This window comes from Pelodiscus sinensis, chromosome 23 (genome assembly GCF_052426305.1).
Source record: "Pelodiscus sinensis isolate ZL-2025 chromosome 23, ASM5242630v1, whole genome shotgun sequence".
NCBI classification, from domain to species: Eukaryota; Metazoa; Chordata; order Testudines; family Trionychidae; genus Pelodiscus; species Pelodiscus sinensis.
In genome coordinates this window covers 14272715-14300235 of record NC_143074.1, presented here as the reverse complement: position 1 = coordinate 14300235, position 27521 = coordinate 14272715, and the positions used below count along the sequence as shown (strand labels likewise).

Genomic DNA, 27521 nt, shown 5'->3' with positions numbered 1-27521 from the left:
CAAAGGTTCGTTAAGCTGTCAGGTCAAGATCTGAATATCCCCATATCAGTGTTGATTTCTACAATGTGGGTGTAAATAAAAACTCCTCTTTATAATCTCATTCCTACTCCTGCCTGATTCATTCAATAAGGTCATAGTCCAGCATCTGAGTCCATGGATGGGAACTGTGATGACACCCTTGAAATATCTGGGCAGAAGACTGCGGGTGTGGCAGATTTTAAGGAAGAAAGCTACTATTTTCTTAAGGTATTTGGGTTAACAGCAATAATGGGAAATGAAGCGCACAAGCATGCAAACAGGATTCTGCAAAACATTTTGTAGTTCACTTGCTACATTCTGAGAGAACTACAATATTACAACAGCATAAATCAAAAGCCAGAAACTCAGATGCCGCAAATAGGGGTTAACTTTGATTGACATGCACGTGACCCTCGCTCTCATGCAGCATATGAAATGTTTGTTGTACAAGGAACCTCTAGCATTTCACACATGATCCTCATATTCGTCTTTATGAAGTTATATGTACAGATTTTATATTCCAGTTAATTGGGTAGGAAAAGTCACAACTGTGGCATGGAGAAGATCTTGTACTGTATTCAATAAAACAGCAAAGACTTTCATGCCTCCATCCAGGCTATGTCATTACATTGCTAGGAGGCCATTTCTTCAGACAAAGAATGCAAAGCACTAACCATAATTGTAGCTCACTTAAAGGTCAAAATCTCCAGACTTAAAGACTGCACAGATGCTTAATACAGAGATACACGTTATTGATGCAATAATAGAAAAGTATTGCAAAGCAGATGAAAACAGGGAGAAGGGACAAATAAAAGCCCTATGAAAAGGCAGCAAGGTAGCTTTGCTGGGAACCCCAGTATGAGGATAGAATGTCAACAGTTTTGGAGAAGAGGTCATTAAGCTGACCGTTAATTTAACAGGAACGAGATGATTTATTTCACAAAGAGTCATGATTTTTAGGAATCTCTGTATGAGCCTTACCTTTAAATGACAGATGGGCCAATATCTGTATTGATATCTTTACAGTATGGGTAGGTAAGAACAACCACCATGGAAGAATGGCAGTCTTGAGACTGCCTCTTGTAGCGGTTTTCTACCGTGCATCTCGAAATGCAACACATCACGGTGTTACTTAAGTTATAAGACATATTGCACCCAGATCCCATATGGCTATACTCTGAAATTCAAGGGCTTTCTGGAGCTTGAGAAGTTGGTGAACATTCAGTATCATTCTTACCTGTGAATGAAGTTCTTCTTCTCCAGGTATTCCATGGCTGAGGAGATCTGAGTTGCCATGTACAACAGCACCACAGCATTTACCTCTTGCCGGTTACACTCACGCAGATAATCCAACAGATTCCCATAAGTCATGAACTCTGTGATGATGTAGAATGGAGGTTCCCGTGTACACACGCCTATGGGACACAGTTTGGAACACACTGAGTTCCTTCTGGAATGTGTATGTCTACAGATTTTATCCTTTGGGCAATTTATAAGTGTGTGGATGGGGGGAGAGTGAAGGAGAAGAGAGTTTCTTAACTGGTTAGTAGTCTGGTTTATATTTCCTGCTTTAGGCTCTTGCATCTTACATGAAAGGATGAAGAGATAAATATAATCAAGTGCTACTTTTACAAACTGTGAATTTTGCCAGAGAATAAGCGTCTGCAGCTGAAGTCTTGGTATAGTAAAAGAAGCTTATCTGCTCCTTAACATCCATATCACTACACAAGGGTTTAATTCAACTCCCTTTGGTTGGTATTTCTATCACTTACCTAATAATTGCACTAAGTTAGGATGCTTGATCTCTTTCATTACTGCAGCTTCTTTTAAGAACTCCTCTACCTCCATGGTGTCCTCCTGAATAGGAAAAGAAAAGCTTCAGCAAGGATAATATGCACAATGTGGAAACAGATTTTAACATGTGGACTGAAGAGTCACTGCCAACTGTAAGTGTAGGCTGTGACTATCCCCAAACTGTTCCTTACTGCAGCTGCATCATGTTGCTGGGTGTGGACCAATATTTTTTTTAACCGGTCTACTGTCATTCTTATACCATCAGTGGCTTTTGGTACAAAAAGCTATTTCCCCGTTTGTGGTGGGCCCCTCTCTTGCAGGGAAATAAGCCGCTTAGAGAAGCCCATTTCGAGTTCATATCTTAAGAGAAAGACTGACAGCACTTGCTCATGCCAGAAGAAATAGAACTAGGATGACAAAAGGCAAATGAGGCAAGACGACAGATGAAAAGAAAAGGAAAAATGCTGCATACACAGATGCCTGAGGCAAGTATCTTGCATCCATTATGGACCACCATTTCAATTACTCAGAGTCTCCATTGATTGGGTCAGTGACAACTGACGGCGGTTGCTGCACAAGTGAAGAGTGCAGGTTTTATGGCTCATGAATTTGTTCCTAGCTTTTAGAGTCTAATCTGTGATGTAAATACTCTGGCTAGATGCTATTGCTTATTATTTGTTGAGTGTCATTAACTTGCTCGCAATTACACAAAACAAAGGAAGACTGTCTCTGTTTGATGCCATATATATTTCCAAAACAAATGTGCATTGGAAGGCCAAAAGTCCATTTCAAAGTGGTTCAAAAATATATTTTTGAATACAACTCTTCTTTCTATATCAATGTTTCTTTCAATGGTGGATTAATGCTGATAGGCTTCACAGAAGAAGTGTCTGAAAGAGGGATTGCAAAGGGATTTGCTGCTGCTGGCAAGGTTGATAACACTGGGCATGGCTGCTGCTGTAGACCTAGCTGGTACTCAATTTCGTTGTTAGCGCTGATAGAGGTATTAAAACAGCTTTACTCCTTCATTTACTGTTTGTTACAAATTGGTACTGTTTGATTGGCAGCTGTAGTTTCTAGGGACGTTAAAAGAACCTACAATGGTTAATCGGTTAAACAACTCGTTTAACCAGTTAACCACTGGCCATAGGAGGTGGCTGCTCCAGTCTGGCGGGGCCTTCCATGGGCAGGGTCCAGTTGGCTGGGCCAGTGAACCGGAATGCTTACTTGGGTAACTGGTAAAATGATGCCTGGTCCGGGCCGAGCAGACCCCTGCCTGCACTGTGGTGAGCTTGGCCTGGCAGGAGTAGCCCCCACCCAGGGTACAGTTGGCTCAGCCCAGCCCGAACAGCCTGTGAGGTGATGCTGTGGGCCCAGCCAGACTAGAGCAGCCCGCCTGGCCTGGTTAAACATAATGCTTAACCGATTAATTTTTTAACTGAAATTTTACATCCCTAGTTAATAATCAGAGTTTCAGAATGATCCTAACTATGTTTCTCTGATGCATAAATTCCACCAAGATCATTCTGCATAGACAATAACTATTCCTGTGTGTTAAATTATTGTAACAATTATTTGTTTGAAGACTAGTGCTCATGAAAGGTACCAGATGTATCCAATTTCAATTTCCAATTATCTCAAGCCACAGATCAGGTATAGCAGTGTCACCAGCAGGACATGCTTCCTTAGCACACCACAGCAATGTCTCAGCTTCAGAGGCGACTGGTAAAAGGGGGCCATCAGCCATGTGACACCCCCCCAAATCCTGGGGAAGGGCCAGGATAACCCCACTCTGCTCTCTCCTCGCTCCTGGCCCTAACCTTCCCCTTGCCAAGCAGTGCGGCCCACGGGACTAGCAGAGCTGGCATCAGTAGCAGAGGTTCACCCCCCTCCTGCACTCACCAGAAGCTGGGCGGGAAGCAGAGCAAGGCGGCTCCAGCTTGCTCTGCTCCTCAGCCGCATTGCTCTGCTTCCTACTGTGAGTGTGGGGGTGGTTCTGCCCCTCCCCCTGGTGACACGTCCAGAGTGAGCTGGGGCCATTGCTTCGCTTGCCCTGCTGCTGCCGATGAGTGCATGGGGAAAAAGAGTGACCCCCTACTGCTGGTGCCAAGCCCACCCACTAGTTTTTCCCACCAGCTACCAGCTGGCCCCTTGCCTCTACTGCCTATGGCATTTGGGGTGTGTCGCCTATGCTCAACCCTGACCTGGAGAAACCCAGGGGCATAGGGTAGCTAAGGCTGCATGACCATCAACTCACTGGCCTCTTTGCTGAAAAAATGAACAAGGGTTTAACTATGTCAGTCGTGATAGATGTAGAATAGACATCTCTGCACTACGAAAAGGACAGAGATGATCATCTCATTTTACCATGGGCAATGAAAATGCCTTTACATGGCAATAAGGGCATTTTGGTCCTTAGCAGCAGCTGATTGGCTTCAAACTAATGGCCTGGAGTTTTGGAAGCTTTATCTCCAATTGCCAATCCATTCCCCAAGCTATCATCCTCCACCAATTACATTGCTTTTCTACGATCTCAGATCTGTGTGACACACCACCATTCCCAAGTTCAGGAAATAAGGAAGGTGTCTCAGCCTTAACAAAGAATTTTCTTGTTTTAGTGAGCATGTGCCATCAAAGCTATGACCTTGGCTTACAATCAGAACCCTTTCTGATCAACGGCAAAGTGCCCTGTCAGTTCAGTGACTGACTGAGAGGCTGCTCTGTAAGAACTAAGCCTAGTAAGTGAGTTAGTTCTCCATGCAAGGGATATGCCATTCCGCTCATGGCTTTAAATCAGATTGCAAACTGGAATAGCCAGCCACTAGTGAATATTCTTTCAACCCCAAACTACACTGGTTTCTCTTGGCATCTTAAAATACTCAATCCTATTCTGCACAGGATTCTTGATTTTCCAATGGACTATGCTAGGGGGCAGTGCACAAGCACTAACAGATTCTCTAGCATCATGCAATTATACATGCTAGAAGCAGAGGACATGTCACTTTGGGTTCTTATTTTCTTTCTACATAAACTTCTTGGTTAATCAGGCTCTGAGCTACTTCTAACCACTTTAAAGAAGACTGGGTTACAAACAGGATGTAGTAAGATGCAAGGAAATAATTCATCAAGCACTAAGGATATCAGAAGAAGCAATGATGTTTTTTCCCCTCGTTTTTCTTTTCATTATGATTTCTACTATGCGGATCTGGGGCAGGGAGGGAGACAAAGAAAGGCCAAAGAGGTTTGGGAAATATGCTCTTAAAAGACAATAAAATGAATGATTTGGTTTTCTCTAAAGAAGCCACTGAACACATGTCTCCTCCTGCAGGAGTTGGAATATAAATGTGAGGTATTAAATATTCCCTGAAACTTTGAAGATAGTCATAATCCTATCTGTCTGAGGTAGACTGATGGATTTAAGGAAGGTGGATTATGAATTTGCTTTTAAGTAAGGTTTAGTGTGCATAATTTCAGATTACCATGTTTCTTCAGTCTCTTTTAGGGTGTTGTAACATTTCCCAGGGGAGAATGCAGCTCTGGATTACATTATGAACCATTTTCAGTCATTAAGTATTTACTTGGCATATTTGAAACAGTCACAGTCCTTATTAAGGTAACTGTTTCTGGCTCACAGACATGGGAGATTTTACGGGATAACAAACTGTGCCTTTGTTGCTGGAGGTTTTCATCAAAGCAAACTAGAAAGGAATGCAAAATTATTTGAGGTAAGGGGGGGGAAAATCTGAAAACGTCCCTTTACTCTCAAATACCAAACATCAAGAAGATTGGGGAAGGCTACAATAAACTCAGTGTTTCAGGAAAACAATTGGTGTCTCATTATTCCTCTAAATAGACATTTAATTCTGCTTGTCAAATCCCTATTCTAGCAGGACTATGGGATGCAAGGAAAGGCTCTTCTCAGCATTCTCCTGTGCAAATGAGATATAATCACACTTTAACACTAGGTGTCACTCTCTCCACATATAAACCAGAAAGGAGACTTACAAAGTATTAGTTCTCTTGATGAAACCAAGTGGAGACAGTAACACTTCTAACAAGAATCTTCAAAACCAACCAACCACCCAAATGATCACCTTCTGAAACCATAACAACCCAGGAACGCGCTGATAGCCAGAATTCAAGGGGTTAAAAAATCACTTTTCCGAGGTCCAGGAAGCATTTTTTTCATAGACATGTATTCACATTTCTCTCCATTTCATATTTCTAACATGATAGCTTTCATTTGTTATTGCTTCTGTAGCACCACTCCACACGGCAAATCTAGGAAGGATGGCAAGGTGTTCATCTTGCATCTGAATTCCTAAGAGTTTACGCTAGGTAGATGGAAGACACTACGGGATCCCCGCATGCTTTTATAAATGACAAAAATCAAATCTTAGTGCCTCTGAGTTAGGTAAGTAGTATCTGCAATGCACTGATGGGAAACCAATGCATAGAGAGACTAAGAAGCAGAGGCAGGAACAGAATCCTGATTCTCTTACTTCTAGTCCAACGCACTAACAATTTAATCTATTTTACTTAGTATAGGAAGTTCTTTCCCCTCATCCTAAATCTTTTAACAGTGAATACGCAATTCTTAAGTGTACAAGGAACTCATCTCTTGGGAAAAGCACATGATGTGAAGTATCAGTGAAGCATGATCTCTAATTACATCACCTGTTTTACATCCCACAATAATCTTTACAAGTCAATGTCAGTTATGTCACAGCTCACCTTTGAAGCTCTCATTCCCAAAAATGTGAGAAACACACACATCCAATACTTTAGCCTGGTTATTGGACACAATAAGGTTTTGCCTATATTACAAGCCTGAACAACATTATTATAAGTCTGACTTAGTTGTAATTATTGTGTAATCTTAGAAATTATTTAATTGGATCCTTGGAAAACAATATAGACCAAATTTTGTATCCACACAGGACTCTGTGCACATAAAGCAATATCCACAGATCATCAGACTCTAATATACAAATAGTCCAGCACTCACATAAGTATAAAATAATTAGAAGAGGCTGACAAATGCAGTTAATTAAATAGCCACAGATGTTCTAGACCAGATGTAAACAAAGAAAGGATTTCCAACAATTTGCATCATCTGACCCTGATGGAGAAAGACAGACAGAGTGCTGTCAAAGAGCCAGGCTTATGAATGGGTGGCATAAGACTTGCATTCTAATTAAAAGGCTATGAATGTTTTAGTTTCTACCTTTAATGTTTTCACAGCCACTGTAAGGTTATATTTCTTCCAGACTCCTTCATAAACTTCTCCATACTGGCCACCTCCAAGTTTGTGCTTCATGGTGATGTCAGTTCGCTCAATCTCCCACTTGTCATAGTTTGGCGACACTCCATAGATAGTGGGCTTGTTGCGTTTGGGTGCTGGGTAGTGTAGAGTGGTGATGAGCCCGTCTGCTACAGTTGAATGGTGATGGACCAACTCTGCCAAAGTGTTGAAGCGGCTCTCTGAGGAGACATACAGCTGAAAAGCAACCACAGGAGAGGTTTGTTCACACAACACAAATAAGGTGCTGATAAAACTGCTTTCACATGCAAGCACATTATATTTTGCTTTCCTATTACAGTTGCTTACGGCAGGCCTGCGGACACACCATCTTAAGCTGCCACATCTGGTTAGATTTCACAAACTAAGCAGAGTTGAGAATGACAAACATTCAGATGGGAAAACCTCTGATGAAGGTGACCAAGCAGGCAATAACCTTTCCTCTGAGTCAATATGGATTCAATAACCTCAAATACCCTACTGCTACTGGAAGTGCTCTCTTTCGAAGGAGTCCCTGGTCACTTGGAGTCATTTAAAATCCTATGTGCTTTTCTGAAAAATGGGACTTTTAGCCCCGATGTCCTGGCCAAATTTCTACTGGGGCAATGACATTCCACCTGCCTAAATTCCCTTTGAAGTTTCAGGAGAACATCATATTCCTCCTCACTCTTGCACTATGTAATTGGATAGTGCTGCTGTGAGCATTAAACAGCGGGGCTGTTCCAATCCAGTGACGACTGCAGAGGAACACTACGCTGAGAGATTTTTCTCGATGAGAGGTGCAACACAGATGTGAGACGATCACCACCGAACATGAGCCTCCTGTGGAATGCTGTGAATGCCTCTTGCTAGGTCTCTTACACATTTAGCAAGCCTGATGTATTTTAAAATTTAAAATCCTTTACAAATGTTGACAGAAGAGTAACACACTGCATTCCCAGTATTCCAATTCCAACCCAACTCTGCTTCCAGGGCTCATGGAAGCTAGTAACATAGGAAAATGATGCTGAAGGGGAACAATTCACTCCACCAGCATTCTGGGCTAGGCTGGGCTGGAAGCAGCATGCTGAAAGTGGCAGAGTTTAACTGACAGACGAAGCCTCGTCATGGAGCCAATTCAAAAACCCAGCCTTGCAGGAGGAGGAGCCTATCAGAAAGGGGAGATGCATCAGGCGCTGGGAAGCTGAAGGGAATCAGATGGATAGTGAGATCTGGCATATCTCTAGTTTAAACCCCACCAATCCTACTGGGCAGGCTCTGGCTTTCTGGATCTGTGTTTAGGACAGTGAACCTCAGTAGGGGAGGCACTGGGCTTGACAATGTCTCTCTGAGGCTATGTCTAGACTGCAAGCTTCTCTCAGAAGAAGCTTTTCCGGAAAAGCTTATTTCGAAAGAGAGCATCCACACAGCAAAAGTGCAAGGAAAAAGTGATCTGGTTTTTCTAAAGATAGCATCCACACTGATTGGACACTATCTCGCATTTAAGTTGTGATTAGTATGGACAGAAGTGGCCACCTGGGCACTTGTGTTATTTCCTGGAGGCCTCTTCTGCATCCAAGTACCCCTTTTTCCAAAAAAGCTTTTTCAGAAAAATGCTTCTCTCTCTTAGAAAGAGGTCTACCGCTGTTGGAAAACACCCCCTCCGTTCTTTCAACTTTCTGTCGAAAGAACGCAATTGCAGTGTGGATGTAAGTAAGGTTTTCCTGGAAAAACGCTGCAGTGTAGACATACCCTGAGTGAGTTAGAGAAGGTGTGAGAGGGAAGAGACTGGGAATAAGGAGAAGGGGAAACCAGACAGCAGTTGCATAAAATGAGGAAGCCTTATGGTACAATAAAGGCATTTCCCTCTCTCCTTCCCCACTCTCCCCCCATAAAACACACAAACAAGTCATTCAAATGATTAAATACATATAGTGATTCTTAAAGTAATAAGCCACAAGGGGCAGAAACTGCCAATCTGCATCTACCAGTGCTTTAGGGACTTATTTGCAACAATGCAAAAAAAAAAAAGGCAAAAGCTCAACCAGACATCGCATAACCCCAGAGGGTAAAACTGAAACGTGTAATCTGCAGTGATGGCCCCAAGTTCTCCTTCTGTCTCTTTACAGCCGCATGAGTCACAAACAGGTTTTGCTGTTGCAGTCCTTTGTGGCTATTATCTTTCAGGCTAAACCGGAGTAACAGGAGCCTTGTCCTCTGTAAAGTTTCTGGGAAATGTGAACATCTACGCAACATTTGATACCTAGAAGGTAACTGTGCTGTAAGGACAGTCTCCTGCACTGATATGAGGCCATAATCTTTGTCTAAAATGGTACTTCCACTGAGGAAATATCCTTTGAACTCCTGGACAAGAGGAGAGGGGCATAAGTACATATATAACTGCTATTCTTTCCAGAAAACCACTTGAACGGAAGCCACAAAATTAACTGTTCAGGGGATAACACGATGACTAATGGATACACTTAGACATTCAGAGCTGGGGAGTTTTGCATAGTGAACCACGGAGATCTACATTTCCTTATTCTTCCTTTTCGTTAGCTGCCTTTGTCATTACTAAGAAGTCTGCTTCTACAGAAGGTGGAGTAGGCTAAAAGGGGACATTTTCTAACCCTCTACAAAAGTCAAGAGAATATTCTTCAGTGTAGTGTGAAAAAACCTTCATAACAGACGAGGTGAAAGCACTTTTAGCACATATAGAAAAATGAAACAACATAAACCATGCATAGCAGCATAGCAAGAAACAGCCAGCTGGTAGTGGAGCAGCCTCAGGCTGGACTAGGACTCCTTTACGAACAACCCAGATCCTACAGCCACCTTATTAAGCAGATAGTATGTGTATAAAAACAACATCTCCCCTGATCTTAACCATTCAGATACCACACTAATGGGTGCAACAAAGAAAGTAAATAGACTATAGTTCAAAATCCATCCGGCATGCAGTGTGCCGACAGCCCTTTACATTAAAAAAACCTGTGCTCTTGGTCTTACATGTTGGCTTTCATTTTAGAGCTTCAAAGCACTTTATATGCAGGAATTAAACTTCACAATATTCCTGTGTGGCAGATATGCCAATTTTACACATGAGAAAAGTGAAAAACAGAAGTTAAAATCATTTCCCAAAGGTTAAATGGAGAGTCCAAGACAAAGCAGGAAACAGATTTCCAGATTCCTTCACCCTCAGCTCAGACCTCAAGGCCACACTTTTAGCTTGTACAAAATTTACTATTCATGAGTGGATCCAAATAAAAACTCACTGTACAACTGTTCTGTACAGAGGGCTTTTCTAACCTCTGGATGTTCAAGTCCTAAATTCAATTCTGAATGCTTTACTTTCCATCAGCACTAATGGAAACAAGAATTATGCTGATGTGTTCAAATCTACATCTGGAATTTGTGGCATGCATCAGAAGAAAATGAACAGCAGCTACAAATAGCTATGCTATGCAATAAGCCACATAAACATTCTGACCAAGTATTCGCTGCTACCTCTCTCTTCCTCAGAGCTCTCCCCGCAAATATTCACCCAACCTGTCTGTCAAAGAAATTGCACCAGGGACCCACTGTTGCTGCTGATAGCAGCCCTTGTATACACATAATGGATTTTAGGCATCTGCGTTGTGTGGGGTCACATGGAATGTTCATATAAATTGTTTACTGGCTGCACTGCTGATACGCTGATCAGGCAATCTTGTATATCCTCAGAAAAACACTAACGCTGGCCCTGCTTCTGCTTGCACAGATTATCTACCCCTCTGCAACTTCTGTCACTAACCTACATTACCTTCTTTGCTATGGCTTAATGTTCACCCACTCCCAGGAAAGTCTCAGTGGATTTCAGGGCAGAGCCATCCTGCCTTCTGATGCATACTTAACCACAATACATTTCATTACTCACAACAGCAAAAACAAAATTAAAATATATAAAAATCACCACAGAAGGAAAAGTGCACAGGTAGCCATGATAAAAGCCACCATAGGTTTCCCATCAGGTTCACGCACTGGAAATCCAATAAGAATCAGAGAGAACCATATAAGAGACACAGTCCTGTGACCCTATATACTGAGAATGACAAGATTTTAAAGCTAGATCGACAATGGCATTTGTTTGATTTGGGTACTGAATAGGAGACTTGGCCTCAAGCACAACCAAATTCAGCAAAACCAAACTCACTGGCGCATGGATGTGGCTTATGCTAAGCCTAGTTTCCCTGAGCCAACCGCTCAGGAAGGGACCTTAATGTAAAGCAAATATGGGCTGAGTGAAGATGAGCCAGTGAAGTGGGAAGCAAAGACAAAACTCCTTGAAGATCTTATTTTCTAAGTTGTTAACCCCACTGGATTTGATTTAAATGGTGCTAAACTTAAAAAGTAGTCTGAACCTTTCCATACTCTTCCATTTTCCTTTGAAAAAAGTTGAATAAAAGCTGTGCTATATAGAAGGCACATTTTTATGCCAAGCAACAGTAGTTCCACACATTTTTGTAATACCTCCTTCTCCTGATACTGTGTTCACTCAGTCACAGGATATGATCCCACCAAACCCATTCATCCTAACTGTAGTGCTTGCAATATTAAATTCCTCAGATAGGCTGACTAATAATACATACAGCAAGATGAGAAGGCTCCAGATACCCAGAGAGCTGAGGGGAAGGCCTTTGCCATTTGCTTTTCTTTTGGTGAGAGATGATTTACTGCCAAGTAGTAAATACAATTTGATACCCAGTAGTTCAGTGTGAAAGTGTCTGGTCTGTCACAGTTCAGTATCACACATACCACCTTACCTTCCCCCCTCTCCTGCCATAGCTTTTGGATTTCACATGACTTTCAGGGATAGGTTTGTTTTATTGACTTCTGCTTGCCGATGCCTATTCTCAACAATGTCAATTAGAACAACTCTGGGGAAAAGAAACCATTAACCTGCTTAGTATAGATCTAAGCTGATTACCTGAGCTCTGCTTGACTATTTCTTGGGATAAATAGCACTGTCAAGATGCAAACTTCCAAACACTAAGCCCTGAAAAAGCCACCATGGGGATCATGTGGCATGACATCTTGTATTTAACTAAGCATGGAGCTATGCTTATTTGCAACATATGAAGATCTGGTTCAATACCTTCATAAATGAGCAACACACATCCCAAGTACCAACTTGGAAAGAAGCAACAAAAAACTTCTAGACACAGAAGTAAGACAATATTCCCAACTAGGGAGGTAAATACTGTTTAATTGGTTAATCAGTTAAACATTATGTTTAACCAGTTTATTGATTAAAGCAGGGAGTAGGGCGGCTGCCACCCCGCCATGTTCCCAGTGGGCTGGAACATTACCTATGACCTGCTGCAGCTGGGCTGGAGCGGCTTCCCCCGGCCATGCCTGGGTTGAAGTGCTCCCCTCACCCCCACCCGCCAAGTGTAAGGGCTGCTCCAGCTGGCTGGTGGAAGCAGCCCCTGCCTATGGTGGTGGGCTGGGCCCGCCACAGACATGGGCTGCTCCTATGAGCTGGGTGGAACAACCCCTGCCTGTGGTTGGCAGGGAGTTGTTCCAGCTCCTATGGATTAACTGGATACACTGCCACTTTTTTTTTTTATTCCTCTGTAGGCCCTGTCTACACTGGGCCAAATGTCAGAAAACCTGGTAAGATTCATCCATTAAGACTGAGGCTTATTGGTTAAACAGTTACCCATTCACATTCCTATTCCCAACCGTCCTTTAAACTTCTTTCACAGAGCTTGTCTATGTGAACACTTAGGATTAGGGATGTGAATGTGTACCCGAGTATATGGTTAACTGATGAGCCTGAGCTCACTGATTAACCCTCACGGTTACACGTAGCAGCACTCCCTCCCCTCCGCTGCTACCTTTGTATCATAGGCAGCAGGTAGGAGTGCGGGAGAGGTTGGAGCTGGTGCCCATGGGGAGTATGCTGGTACAACAGCAGCAGCATGGGGGAGTTGGTGCTCATGGGGAACTGGTTTAACAGCTGGCTCCCTGTGAGCACTGGCTCCTGTCTCCCGCCTGTGTGTAAACGTGTAATTGCTGAAAATTTCAACGTATACACAAATAAATGCATTTTAACATCCCTACTTAGGATAAGTCTTTACTGCACGCTAACTACTGGCTCAGATTCAGTTTGGAGTCCAAGCTCCATTTCTGTCAAAACTCAAATGGTCTGACTTTGGTAAGCAAGCAGTAAGGACCCGGATTCTAGAACACTATTGAAAGAAGCAGGGGGTCGGGGAAAGAAAGACCCGAGTCCTTCTGTGATCTGGATCCATCATTTTGCAGGGAAGTTAAAATGCGTTTACCCCAGTGGTCTCCACACTTTTTACGCCCAAGATCATATTTTAAATGTCAGAACAAGCCAATATCTACCCCATCCCTTCCCCAAGACCCCACTCCTTCCTTGAAGCCCTGCCCTCTCTGTGCTCCTCCTCTCCATCACTTGCTATCCCCAGCCCTTATATACTCTCAGGGAACGGCTACACTGCCACTTTTTTTTTTATTCCTCTGTAGGCCCTGTCTACACTGGGTCAAATGTCAGAAAACCCCCTTCTTTCGGAAGCCCCCTTATTCCTCGTGGAGTGAGGAATACAGGGGTTGCTAAAAGAGCATGTTTGCTCTTCCACTAAAATAAGCAAAAGAACAAATGTGTCCCTGGATATGGAAGAGTTTTTCCGGGATACCTCTGGTATCCCAGAAAAACTCGTAGTCTAGCACACCCTCACTGGGTTGAGATAGGAGGTGTGGGAATAAGGGATTTGTGTGTGGAAAGGGGTGAGAGGTGCAAGCTCTGGGAGGGAATTTGGATGCAGGGGGATGTGGAGAAGGGGATGCTGGCTCAGGGAGGGGGCTCAAGGCGGGGAATGTTGGGGTCAGGTGCAGTGCTGGGGTGATGAGCAAGCCACAGGCTTGTGGCTGTGAGGGTGCAGAAGTTTGGGTTGGGGTGTGTGAGGGGCTCAGGGCAGGGAGAGTGGGAGTATAATGGGCTCAGGACACAGATTTGCGGTGTGTGGATGGTGCAAAAGTGTTGTGGCAGAAGACTGGGGATGTGGGGGTGCAGGAGTTTGGGGATGTGAGAGGCTCAGGACAGGGGGTTCCAGTGGATGACAGGCTCAGATTTGGGCTTGGAGGGGCAGTATAGGAGCGTAATGATGCTGCAGTCAGATGAGGGCTTGGCCCCAATTGGGGGTTTGTTCGCCAGGTTTTATTTTTAAATAAAATATTATGTCAAACACAAAAAGTTTCAGCATTGTCTTTATTTATGAGAGGGGCAGGGATCCTGTTATGAGCCAGGGGCCACTAACCCACAGAAAAGTCAGTTGGGGCCACAAAAGTAAGATGCAAAAAAATCCAAAACCTCCCAAGCCTCACTAATGTGGCCCCAACTGTGCTGGTAGGGGCAGGGGACAAGGTACCGGGGAAGGGTGCTAGTGGACACTGGGGCAGGTGGCAGGGTGCTGGTGGGTGCTAAGGCAGATGACAGGGTGCTGCGGCAGGAGACAGGGTGTTGGTGGGGGCTGGGGACAGGATGCCTGTGGGTGTTGAAGCAGGGGACAGGGTACTGGGGCACGTGGCAGGGTGCCGGTGGGTGCTGGGGCAGGGAACAAGGTGCTGCAGCAGGGGGACAGGATGTTGGTGGGAGCGGGGCCCAGTGCCTCCTCTTGGGACTCTTATTTCCCTTCCTCCCCCCATGTGCAGGAGAAGGCAGCCCCTGGTACGTGCCTCCTCCTGGGGCTCCTATCCCCTCTCTCCTCCGCAGGGGAAGGAAGTTGCAGCGTTTGCCTTCTCTGCGGACTCCTACCACCTCCCCTCCCCCCGTGCAGGATGTCCCTAGCATGCCACAGACCTGGGTTCTTGTGACATGCCGGCTGTTTGAGGGAGGGGGAACAGCCAGCACACTTCCTGAAACCCTGGGAGTGGCGCGCAGCTGCAGGACTTCCATCCACCCCACAGGAAGCTGGCGCCACCTCCATTGTCACTGGGGTAGCATTAGTGGGGCTTCTTGGGGGTGGGGGGAAATGGGGGTGGGGCACCGAACACCTCGCAATCATCTGGTCGAACCTTCCCTATTGACCAGTCGATCGCGATTGATGGGTTGGTGACCACGGGTTTACACCCCCTGGCTGCTGCCTCTGTATCAGTGTGCACAGAGGAATGGGGGGGGGGGGAAGAGGGGACTGCCTATAACTGTGAAGGTTTACTGGTGAGCCCAGATCATTGGTTAACCGTGTACGTGTTTACACTATCACTATTTTGTGAGTAAGACTCGAGAAGCGATTCTTCCACTCTACTCTGCACTGATTAGGCCTCAGTTGGAGTACAGTTTCCAGTTCTGGGCACCATATTTCAAGAAAGATGTGGAGATATTGGTGAAGGTCCAAAAAACAACAAAAAAATGATTAAAGGTCTAGAGAACATGAGCTACGAGGGAAGACTGAAAGAATTGGGCATGTTTAGTTTAGAAGAGAGAAGACTGAAAGGGGATATGACAGCAGTTTTCAAGCATCATAAAGGGTGTTACAAGGAGGAGGGAAAAAAATTGTTCTCCTTGGCCTCTGATGATAGGATAAGAAGCAAGGGAGGCTTAGGTTAGACAGCAGGAAAAACATCCTAGCTGTCAGGGTGGTTAAACAATGGAATAAATTGCTTTGGGAAGCTGTGACTCCATAACTGGAGATATTTAAAAGCAGTTTTGATAGACATCTATCAGGGATGATCAAACGGTGCTTGATCCTGACACGAGGGCAGGGGAATGGACTTGACGATTTCTCAAGTTCCAGTTCTAGTGTTATATGATTCTATCCCTAGTGTGGACACAGTTCAAGCTGCAGATAGATGGTCTGAAGTACAGTATGGATACATTATCAGGGCTGAGAGATTTGGGTTAAAGCATGGTACATCAAAGAGTGCTACTTAGAGCGTGGCAGCAAGGGCCCACATGAACACATAGTAGCAGTAGGCTAGTGTGAGGTACATACAGACTAGTGTGAAACCCCAGCTTGCCACAAACTAAGTGTTACCTATATATGCTCTAAGTATATAGCATAGACCATTTCACTTTGCTAATTTCAATCATGTGGAGCCTGGCTGCATGCTGAATGATGAGAGAAGAGGAGAGGAAAAAGGAAAAAAACGCAGTACCCACACATTACCTTGCAAACCTTATCACATTACCCTAATTACAAAGCTTTCATTAAAGCAGACAAACAGCATTTTCTTTAAAGAACATTTGCTTTTCTAAAAGCTTCTTTCATATTTTGTTTTGCACTGTGATGAGTTAGACAAATAGAGAAGCCATTACACACTCACTGCAGAAACTAGTTTGTTTTGCTGACCTGATCCTGCATCAGTGAAAATCAAATAAAGTTTTGTCATTGATATCAAAAGGCGCAGGCCCTTACTGGGCAAAGGAAAGTTGGCCTCGACCAGGACCACAGAATCTCTTGCTGCTGATTTTTTTTTTAAATGAATTTATTTTTAAATGGCAAAGGATCTTTCAGCTACTAGAACTAGATGCTGACAGCAAGGGCCTCGGAGAACAGCAACAGCTAGACCCCCCAAGTTATACTGCAACATCCAATTTAGAATGGATTTAAAGAAATACTGCATGATGCAATTTGACCTCACATTTAGATTAATTCAAAACAATATTTTCCAAAACAAGCTGATTACAGCAGCACTTGCAAATGCACAAGAACCTGAAAGTGAAAGAGACAAGAACCTGACCATAAACAAAAGTGAAATTACAGTGCTTAACCTTCCTTTCATTATGTAAGATGAAATGCAGAAGACTAAAAGCAAAAAATGAGTATATGAAATAAGAACTCTGTGGCTGCATTGGACCTGGAATATTAGAAAGACGCAGTGGGGTACTGGAACAACTTTTATTGGTGAGACGCAAACTTTTGAATTGACAAAGAGCTCTTCTCTAGGTCTGGGATTCCAAGTTTGTTTAAAAGTGTCATTTAACAGGGATTTCCAGACCCAAAGAAGAGCTCTGTGTGGATCTAAAGCTTGTGTCTCTCACCAACAGAAGTTGAACCAATAAAAGATTACCTTACCTCTGTAATGATAGAACATGATAGTTTTACAATTATTTTGGTTCCAATAACCTGAAGTGGTTACAAAGATGAGACTATTTTTAAAATACATTATCTTTAAACTTGACAGTGTCTTTTAAGCCCAACTTGCAGTATTAGAATCAATGGAACAAAATTCATCTCTGATACAACTCCACTCAAAACATTAATGGAGTTACATGGCCCATGGTTTTCACGACTGAGACATACTCATATTTTTTAGGAGTTTGTTAAAGGGAGAAGGTTTTCTCAAAGCTCTGCTGCCAAATGGTTATATCATTATCTGATGTGCTCCTTGTTTAGATGTTGTAGGTCAGTATGTAGGACCTGATTTTACTCCTGCTAAAGTCAATGGCAAACCCTTCAGTTGATTCTGTGGAGGCTGTACTGGGCCCTTTCTACAGCTGGCAGCTGAAGTGGACCATAATGGGTTTTTTGTTTCAGTTTGTGAGGCTTAACTCGTACCTTTCCATCAGAAGCAGTGTTTATCCTGTAGTGGTACACCCTTCCCTCATATCTTAGTGATATAGACCTTTGTCCTGGGCTGCTCTCGCTCTCGCGCACCAGAAAGCTGCCATTGATTCCGCTGCTCAGGAGGTACTCAGCGGCATTGCGTGACACTGGTCCATGGTACCAGGAATGTTTCTCCAAACTATTCACTGGGGTGATGTAGTTACTTGGCACCCAGCCCTGCCCATTCTTCGTTTGGGCCTCACACCATTCCCCGTTATGATTGTAGCCCAAGACACGGAGCTTTTCACCTTCACATAAAAACAAAACATAATTAGACATGGCAAATCTGGGATCCGAGTGTAAAGCTGTATTCCTTCTGGCTCTCACATCATCGTCCAAGATTCTGCAATCAGAACAGAAGTACTGATCCACAAGAGACTTAGGCATGTACATGCTCAAGCATATGCATCAAAGTCATTGGGACTACTTGCATGTTTAAAGTTACACATGCGCTTACATGCCTTGCTAGACTCAAAGGCCTAAAGTTAATGCATGAACCAGAACAGAACCCAGCAAACTCTGCCTGAGCTACATTGGCTCTGCAGGGCTAACAGATGGGAGAAATAGGAGATTAGCAAGGCAAGGAGATATGGTTTCAAGTACACACAGAGCAAAACCTCTGAGTAAGAAGCAGATATTTTTATATTGTCACTTTTCAGAGAAGAGCTCATTTTAATGAAACAGTTATAAAGCTACAGACCATACTCTAAAAAGAACTAAAAAACCATTAAGGTTTAATCCATCTTTAAATCCTTGCTTCCTTTGAAGGGTTTAATTTTTGTATACAATTTTCCTCCCTCAATACATACTTTAAGCAGACTATCTTGTTTCAAAGGCTCTTTGTGAAAGGTTTTCATTTGTTTTAGGACAATTTCCACTACAATGATTACACTGATGTGTTTCATAGGGATTATAAACTCAGATATTCCTGACTGACTTGATTTTCTTATTCCTTCTCACAGATGCTCTAAAGCACCCTCTGGAGATATCTTACCTTTAGTTATGCTGAGAGTGTTGTCTCCACTCGCCACAAAATCATACAGTGCAACAAAAAGATTGGGGTCATTTTCACCAGGACCAGACAGGAGATTTTCCTTGGAGTTCCAACGGGCCGCTTCACTCAGACCCTGGGGTTCAAAATCTGATACTACTGGCCTCTGAAGGGCTTCTAGAATAAAAGGGAGGGAAAAGGGAGGGGAAAAAGAAAAAATAGGTTCATTCTTGCTGATAAAAAGCCATCTGTTTTTTTCACCCATGAGTTTCTTGTTTATTTCATTTCTTAAACATCTGTGGTCCTTATGCATAAATGGGCAGAGGGCAAAAATGGTCACTACCTTAATACAAATCTTATGGAGCATATGAAGCACTCTCATTCCAAAGCTTTATGCCATAGGGTCCCCACATTCTTTACAGTAACATGCAATTTCCCTGCCTCTCCCAAGCCATGGTGAAGAGAGAAGGCATCTTTCCTCCCTCAATAACTTTCTGATCACATTGCCTGTCTGCTGCTTTGCGAGTCAATTGGCTCAAACAGCTACAAGATGCCAGACTTATTTATTTTTAAACAAAAGTAAATCTGCTAATTTTTCCTCAAAAATAAAACATCAACAATCCCAAATATCACACACAGGACGATGATTATGGGACACAAGTATACATAAGTTATCATCACAAATACTTCTTCCTAGCTGGTCTTCACCGTTAAAACTGTTTTTAAGGCTCCCTGTACAAAGTGGCACTTTATACTGCAGGAGCAACCCAAAACTTCAAGCCCATCCAATCACAGCAGAGAACCTTGAACCTGAAGTGGCAAACCACCTATCAGAGTGGATTAGTTCAGCATACACCCAAATCCCACCCTCCTTCCACAAATTAGTTCACATGACAGCAATTTAGAGGGGGTGTCTCCAGCAAGGAGTCTACTACACACTTTTGCCAGTACAATAATGTCAAAGAGGAATGTGATTCTCCATGACATGTTTACACAAGCAAAAAGCCGTAGTACAGATGCAGTGATACAGTGAGAAAGTCCTTTGACAGTATTGCTTATTTTGGTTGAGGAGCTTGTATAAACTATTCTGGGAAACCCTTTCAAGGGTAGATTGAGCCTCAGAGTCAAGCTCCAACTGGGAGATGCCCAAGACAAGGATGGGGAATGGAATGCCCTTGGATCTGAAGAAAACTGTTCAACATTTCCAAGAAAATACCAGTTCTCTCATCCTCCCTGCCTCCCTTTTATGCTGGATGGAGCTCCCAGAAATCTTTTGTTCGGGTCTCCTTCCTTCCTCAGTTATAACCATTGCTATTACAGCCAGCTGGAGTTTTGGAAACATGATTTTGAAGCACCCTAGGAGCTATTTACAAAGTGAACCAAAACTGGTGAAAGGGAGGATCAGACATACTAGTGGAGTGCATGTGCAGTAAGTGTTAAGACATCACAAAATGGCTAAAATCAAGGCTTCCAGTATGGCCTGCTTGCTTTAAGTACGTGGAGGTAAAAATGTTATTATTCACCAACTGACAAATTCAGTAACTTCAGCATGTTGGTGCATGTCAGCAAGATAGATACATATATGCTTAGAGTCTATAGTATTAGAGTTTATAGTAATCATTTGGACTGGGTAAGTTCAAAGGTATCTATACACATAATTAAGCCTGTTTTCTTAGACAAATACTTTCAGTTGGGAAGTAAATCCATGTAGCAGATCAAGAAGTCAAATAATATTGCTTTACAAAAGGAAAAACATAAAATGCTGAAAGGTAAAAAAAATGATTTTGAAAAAGCATATGTGAAGCTCTGTTTTTCCTTCCTTTTTGTGCAATGCTGATACATAGTTTAATGTTTTGGCCTGCTTTAATAGGGACAATAAAGGAAGAAACAGAAAATTCACTTTCAGAAAATTAAACTATAATTTTACCATGAAAACACTTTGATCTTGTCAAGCCCATTAAGCTCCCTTATCAAATTCAGGGTGCTGCTCTGATTGGAGTTACTCCAAAGTGAGTTACATCATCAGACTGGTAAACACCTGGAATAAACAGATGGCAAACAGCTGGAGGTGACTGATACACAACAGAAGTAAGAAGTGGTTCTGTGATGAAAGAGTTGCTCCTCCCCCCATACAGTGCAAGCAGTATTACTTATGCTGAGGGATAACCTCAGATAGGAAGGAAAATGCCTCCTGTTCAACAGGAAGGCAGGAAATCCAAGATAGTCTCACCTTCAATTAGAATGTGACTGAGGCCTAGCAGGGGATTTGCTTGTGCTTGCCCATAAATCAGGATGCTGGAGTGATGGCAGAGTGCCCCAAATCCTCTTCTCACCCCCAGTCCACAGTGATGTCAAAGCTGATTCTTTATGTACAGATACCAAGTTACATGTTTCATTTCAGACCATCAGACAGTGTCAAAACACTAAAAGCTTAAAAGCAACTAACAGTAACTTACAATGCTAAAGTCTAAAAACTAGAGTTTTTTAATACTACATTTTTGTAAGCACCATCTGTGAGAAGTTTTTCTGTGGAGTAAGCCTCAAACCTTCTATAACTTTCCACTAGCCTGGGGACTGGTTAGAAAAGGATTACTGAACAATCTGTAAATTGCTGGCTGGGCATTTTCAATTATTTTCTTTTAAACTGGGACAGTATTAGAATAGAAACATTCAAAAAGTCTCCCTCACCATATAATTATAGGAAACAAAAAACAGGACTGTGTAGCACTTTAAAGACTAACAAGATGATTTATTAGGTGATGAGCTTTTGTGGGCCAGACCCACTTCCTCAGATCAAATAGTGGAAGAAAATTGTCACAACCATATATACCAAAGAATACAATTAAAAAAATGAACACATATGAAAAGGACAAATCAAATTTCAGAACAGAAGGGGGATGGAGAGGGGGAAGGGGGGGAGGTAAATGTCTGTGAGCTAATGAACTCGGAACGCGAGTATGCAAATGAAGCCTGGGATATTTAAATCCTAGGCTCATTTGCACTTCCAAAGTGCTTGATTTGCATCCCTCTGTCGGCAGAGGGATGCTGTCTAGACATAGCCTCAGTGTTCTGTGCTGTTATTTAGCACAAATCTGCCCCTAAATGTCCTCTAACAGGCCAGTAAGTAATGGAAGCATTGGTAATCCTGCTAGACAATATTGACCTCCTGTGGTCCAGAAAATTCTCTGGTTCAACACTGGTCAGATCCTGAGGGCACTGGACTAGAGAGGTTCCACTTACATATATATAACAAGATGGATAAAGCCCCACTCCCTTGGTATCTTCTTGACTCATTAACTATCAGAACTTCGCAGTGGGAGTCACACAGAACACAAATGAAACCCCTATTCAGAACACTGGGACTAACTTATTAAGGAACAATGGAAAATAATACAAGATAAAGCTGACAGGCTTCAACAGTCCATATCTGACACAGAGATAGACATATCCTGTCTGGAATTCTGAATGTCTAAAAACTCTCTGCAAGACAATATTATGTTGTGATTTTCAGGGTAGCATAGACCTGTTCATGTTCTCGCCTGCTGGCTGTGGCCTTCAACCTCTCTTGCTTGCTGCTCCCTACCCTTGGACCAATCAACTTTTTACTTTGGTTTCCACCTCTTGGAAATACCACTCCAACTTTATAACAAAATCCCTTCAATAGCCCAAAGTACCTTTTCAAATGAGATAATTTGGAGCACGGACTACATCTCGTTGTACAGGCAGTCCCCGGGTTACGTACAAGATAGGGACTGTAGGTTTGTTCTTAAGTTGAATCTGTATGTAAGTCGGAACTGGCATCCAGATTCAGCCGCTGCTGAAACTGATCAGTTTCAACAGCGGCTGAATCTGGACACCAGTTCTGACTTACATACAGATTCAACTTAAGAACCCCAGGCATCCCCAAGTCAGCTGCTGCTAAAACTGATCAGCAGCTGATTCCAGGAAGCCCGGGGCAGAGCAACTCTGCCTCGGGCTTCCTGTAGTCAGCCGCTGGTCAGTTTCAGCAGCGGCTAACTTGGGGACGCCTGGGGCAGAGCAGCTCGGGTGCTGCTGGGTTGGTCCAGTAGCGCGGCCGCTTCTCGGCGCTACTGGACCAACCCAGCAGCACCCCAGCTGCTCTGCCCCAGGCGTCCTGATTCAGCCACTGCTGAAACTGATCAGCAGCGGCTGAATCAGGACTCCTGGGGCAGAGCAGCTGGGGTGCTGCCAGGTTGTTCCAGTAGCGCCAAGGAGCGGTGCTGCGGGACCAACCGGCAGCGCCCCACCTGCTCTACCACAGGCCCCAGGCTTTGTTCCACGTCTCCCTGGTCTGCTGGGGGGGGGAGGGGCACTAGCTGCGTCCCCCCCCCCAGCAGACCAGGGAGACGCGGAGCAAAGCAGCGGAGGACCCGGGCCGGACCGCGGCACTTCCAGATCAGCTGGAAGCGGCCGCAGATCCGGCCCCAGGTCCTCCACGGCTTTGCTCCCCGTCTCCCTGGTCTGCTGGCTCCCCCAGCAGACCAGGGAGACGGGGAGCAGCTTTTCTCGCCCCGGAGGAGGCGGGCGGCGGGACCAGGTGTCCCGCCGCTCCAGTCGTCCGGGGCGAGAAAATCCCCGTTCGTAACTGCGGATCCGACATAAGTCGGATCCGCGTAACTCGGGGACTGCCTGTATCTGTAAAGCACCAAGCACTCTCTTCAGTTACAAACATCCTGGGCTGGAACCAAAGATGGGAGATGAAAAACTTTATAAGGCAGTATATCAAGCCGTTCAGCCAGGCAGATCCCTCCTTAACTCTGCTGTGATGCCAATTGAATGATATCAGCTACCAATGACAAAGGAATCGGTGAATTGAGACTACTGCTTATTCTGCAAGAACTCACCTTATTACTACTTTGTTGTCCCAGTGCTCCAAGCCCTCCTGGTTTTCTATTTCTTTCATTGATGTGTCCTGTCACAGACCTGTAAGTTCTCTGGGTTAGGAACTATCTTTTGTTGCTACCTACCTATACAGTGTGGGGCCCAAGGTTCTACTGTAGTACAAATCTCCACTGTGACCAACAACATGATTGATTCTTTATAGCACCCTTTTGCTGGGATAGATGCCCACATACAGACTAAATAAATACATTTTAACAACTGTGGCAGTTCTCTTCAGTCAGGTATTTGCTACAACATTTTCTTCATTTCTTCTAAAAGAAGCCTCTCTCAGCATTTACGTTAATGCACTAAAAGATCTAGTAGTCTTAGCAGTCTCATTTACTGCTAACTTCAGGTAGCAAGTCACTTTCAGAGACCATGTATAAAAAGAATTCTTGGATGCAAAGAATTCTGGTCTAGACCAAAGTGAGCAGATTTCCTTAAGTAAGAATGGAGTCAGGAAATAAAAACGGAAGCACAGCATTATAACAGCCTTTCAAAGCTGACAGCTGGGGTGCCCCTTTGGGAAGGAAGAGATCTCACATCTTCCAACAAACTCACTCCCATGGACTTCCAAACACCACTAACACTTTTTCACATGATCATGTGAGTGGAAGAGTAGTTACTTATCTCCTTGTGTTAGACTGTTAATCTGAATGGTTCCCCCTCTTCTTGACTCCCCAAAAACATCTATGATCAATGACACACAGACTGAATAAGATTAAATACTACTGAGTTTTGTGCGTACTTGATGGCTGTTTGAATAGCTGCTTCTTTATTCCCCACTATTTCCTTAGTGGTCACTCACAGATTCTCTCTGCTTCCTGGAATCTTTTTTTAAAAAGTCTGTAAAATAGATCCTTCCACAGACAAGGGAAATTTCATGTTTTATTTCATAACCCAACACATTCAGTGAGTTCACACTCAGCCTATCCTGTCAACTAGTTTTTAGCACAATCTCATATAACCTGCTGTAACAAAGGCTTCTACCATAAAGTGTGCTGCCAGTTAACATTTTGCTAGTCCGGTGTAATATTGTCAATACAACAGTTGTTCACCTGAAATGTCACCTAATTCTAAATGAATAGAAGGGTAGATCCAAACTTTCTGAACTTAAACAATTTTATTTACATTTAGTCACACTCTTCCATATCTGCACCATTGTAACTACACTGGTTGAGCTATATATCTTTAAAAAGTCATTCCCTTTTTTTCCACTGGGGGAAGGTGAGACAGTCTGCACTGCTAGGCACAGTCAGAAAAAAGGAGTGGATAATCTCAAGCAGTGTTTCTTAAACTATGTTCCCCTTTATTTGGCACTGATGAGGCTACATCTGGAGTACTGTGTCCAATTCTGGGCCCCCCACTACAAAAAGGATGTCAACGCATTGGAGAGGGTCCAGTGGAGGGCAACCAAAATGATTAGGGGGCAGAAGCACATGACCTACGAGGAGAGGCTGCGGGATTTGGGCTTATTTAGTCTACAGAAGAGAAGAGTGAGAGGGGATTTGATAGCAGCCTTCAACTTCCTGAAGAGAGATTCCAAAGAGGATGGAGAAAGGCTGTTCTCAGTAGTGATGGATCAAGTTACAGTGGGGGAGGTCTAGGTTGGATATTAGGAAAAACTATTTCACTAGGAGGGTGGGGAAGCACTGGGATGGGTTCCCTAGGAAGGTGGTGGAATCTCCATCCCTAGAGGTGTTTAAGGCTGGGTTTGACAAAGCCCTGGCTGGGAAGATTTAGTTAGGGTTGGTCCTGCTTTGGGCTCTTCCAGCCTTAGGATTCCCATGATTCTATGACACTGGCCAATGGGAACTGAAGGACTTTGCTAGGGGGCAGAGGCAGTGCATGAAGTCTCCTTCCTCCCATCCCATCCCATCCCTCATCCAGCTGTTTGAAGTGGCACGGGCTGCTTTGTAGTAAGGATCCCAGTGAACAGTGTTTCTTCTAAGGTGTGCACCTGCATGGCCACGGACACAAAATTTTAAGCCTGACCACCTCTTTCACATACCAGCCCTCACCTTCCTGCTGGACCTGGAAGGTGAGTGGTGTGGCTGCTCCCACAGCCGGGGCCACATGGCAGGTGAGTCCAGGCCACTACTCTGGCTGGGGTTGTATTGGGGGCTATGAGTGGGTTGGTGTCTGCCGCCGGGGTTTGGTGCCATGGAGAGCGGGGTGCTGCCGACGGTTGCTGCCCAGGGCTTGAGGAAGTGGCTGCATGGCAGGCGGGCAGCTGCTCCGGTGCCAGAGCTGTGTGGCTCAAACACTGGAGTCGGGGTGAGGGACAGAAAAGACAGCATCAAATAAAGCGAGAGCAAAATCATCGTTTCTTCATTCTTGAGTGGGACTGATTCTGCTCTCACATCTGTAAATCAGCAACATGATAGGTATGTGAATAAATGTTTATACTTCTTTAAAAAAAAACACAAAATAACATTTTGGGAGCTGTTTTACTACAGCGCTAGTTTTGGAGTAGTAATTTACTCTGTTGGTAAATTTATATTCTGATGCATTAGAAATGGAATCACACTGTTTTTAATGGTCTTTGCAGACTAAAATATAGGGTTTTTACGAAGGATGTTAAAGACTAGTCAATTATCCAATAAGCAAATGCTTATCAGATAGTCAGTCGACTAATCGATTCCCCTCCCTTACTGCCTCTATCAAATAGAAGCAGCAAAGGGGGGGGGTGTGAGGAGGGGTACTTCAAAGGGCAATGCCGCAAAACTAAGCCTGGCTCAGCTGTGAGGTGCTGCTCCTTTGAAATGCCAAGGTGGCATTTCAAAGCCCGCTTCTGCTTGGATCCTGGGGTCAGCTGGGGACTCCCCAGCTGATCCCAGGCTCCATGAGGCATTTCCATGGAACCCAGAATCAGTTGGGAAGTCCCCAGCTGACCCCAGATTCTGCAGAAATGCGGTTTGGAACCCATGGTCAGCTGGAGAGTCCCCAGCTGATCCTGGGTTCCACTGAAATGTGGCACGGAGCCTGGGATCAGCTGGGGAGTCCCCTGCTGGCCCTGGGCTCCATGAGTGCGCTTTCACTTTGAAATGTACAAGAGTCCCCAGCAGGGACATTTCAAAGCTGGCATGCCCGTGGGCAACCCAAAGTAAGCAGGACTTCCCGCTGGCTCCAGATTGCACATGGTGTTCCACATTCCTCCTTTGAAATGTACAAGAGCCCCTTCTGGGGCTCTTGTACATTTCAAAGGAGAAATGCAGAAGTGCATATCAACTAGTTGAAGAGTCAATGGAAATTCCATCGACTACTAAATTAACCGCAATTTAACATCCTTAGTTTTTAACAGCTGTGGATGGTATGCTTAATGCACTTGATACTAGACTTCATTCTCCAATAGTTGTACTGAAATAAAAGAATCTTTAAAAATAGAAGGAAATTGAGATTTACTGTAGTAATCATAAGCAGTGGAATATGGAAAATCTAAATATTCTTCAATATTGCACAAAGCAAAGCCACGGTCCATCTCAAATATACATCTCTGTATTACTCTTAGCTTTAAATGTAGTGTTTGGGTGAGGATAAAGGCTGTTTGACTTTAAATCAGAAATTAGAAATTGCTAGTTGTGCTTCTAATAGTAACAGTAACAGCGCAGGTAGGAGGAATGCTGTGCAACTCTTCCTTGAAACATTATTCATCTGAAATTACTGCTTGCTTGGTGCTCTCCTTGAAACTATTGACAGTGACATTTTTACTACTAAATGCAACTAAAACTGTTGTCAAATGCATTCTTCATCTCCCAGTACTGGTACAAACATTATTTACCAGTTTACCATAAGATTCTTGTGCTTTTGACATAAATTATGTGTGTCACAATAGTGCTCATTTCTGGTTACTCTTCCCAATACAATCCAAAAGACATATTCCACTTTCCTCTATAGCTATCGAAAGTAAAACAAGTCCTGT

At 43.7% G+C, this 27521-nt stretch overlaps 1 protein-coding gene across 7 annotated transcripts in view; it reads right to left on the bottom strand.

Moving 5' to 3' along the window:
• Window positions 1-27521, bottom strand: part of ABL1 (ABL proto-oncogene 1, non-receptor tyrosine kinase) — a 165366-nt gene that overhangs the window by 11813 nt on the left and 126032 nt on the right. For 4 of the 7 annotated variants that reach the window (XM_006128365.5, XM_006128369.5, XM_006128366.5 and 1 more), the window contains 5 exons: window positions 18701-18874; window positions 17659-17954; window positions 7040-7312; window positions 1791-1875; window positions 1256-1433 (listed from right to left, as the gene is read on the bottom strand). In XM_006128365.5, coding sequence (XP_006128427.3) covers window positions 1256-1433; window positions 1791-1875; window positions 7040-7312; window positions 17659-17954; window positions 18701-18874 — 1006 coding nt within the window. Of the gene's footprint in view, window positions 1-1255; window positions 1434-1790; window positions 1876-7039; window positions 7313-17658; window positions 17955-18700; window positions 18875-20624; window positions 20736-20927; window positions 21061-27521 lie in introns of all 7 variants that reach the window. The other 3 variants (XM_075905754.2, XM_006128368.5, XM_006128367.5) reach the window with 2 other exon arrangements.